Source organism: Myotis davidii, unplaced genomic scaffold, assembly GCF_000327345.1.
Source record: "Myotis davidii unplaced genomic scaffold, ASM32734v1 scaffold2537, whole genome shotgun sequence".
Classification (NCBI taxonomy): Eukaryota; Metazoa; Chordata; class Mammalia; order Chiroptera; family Vespertilionidae; genus Myotis; species Myotis davidii.
This window is the reverse complement of record NW_006288180.1, coordinates 19,876-20,341: the sequence shown is the minus strand read 5'-3', so window position 1 is coordinate 20,341 and position 466 is coordinate 19,876. Positions and strand designations below refer to the sequence as shown.

The 466-nt window shown below is 48.3% G+C and overlaps 1 protein-coding gene across 1 annotated transcript in view; it reads right to left on the bottom strand.

Annotated features, from left to right (window-relative positions):
- Positions 1-3: 3 nt before the first annotated feature.
- The window catches only part of LOC102766330 (E3 ubiquitin-protein ligase TRIM38), a gene marked incomplete at its 3' end in the record, with an annotated part of 9,648 nt that continues 9,185 nt past the window's right edge, over positions 4-466 (bottom strand). Inside the window, exon 8 of the mRNA XM_015561487.1 lies at positions 4-233. Coding sequence (XP_015416973.1) covers positions 4-233 — 230 coding nt within the window. The remainder of the gene's footprint in view (positions 234-466) is intronic.

Sequence of the window (466 nt, the reverse complement as noted above, 5' to 3'; positions counted from 1 at the left end):
CCTCTGCACGCTCTCCAGGCAGACGCCCACGTCCCAGCCCGTGCCCTCGCCCACGTCCACCTCGAAGTACTGCCGCCCGGCCGCGAAGCTCTGCCGGCCCAGGATGCAGGGCAAGGCCATGAACCTCCAAGGAGAGAGATCCCCATCGCCCTGGGGGCCCCGCGTCACTTGTCTCTGATCCTGGGACAGAATTAGTTCCGGATGCGCTGTTTCTGGATCCAGAGTCACGCCGACTGCAAGGGAGGGAGGAAAACAAAGATTTGGTTTTTGCTTGCTGAGAACAGTTCCCTTTCTTTTATTATGTTTTATTATGTATTTTTATGCAGGGGTTTTATTTGCTTGTTTATTTGTTTTTCAACCCTCGTCCAAGGATATTTTTCCATTGATTGATTGATTTTTATTATTTTTTTAAAAATATTTTTATTGCCTTATCCGAGTAAGGAAGAGGGAGATAGAAACATCAATG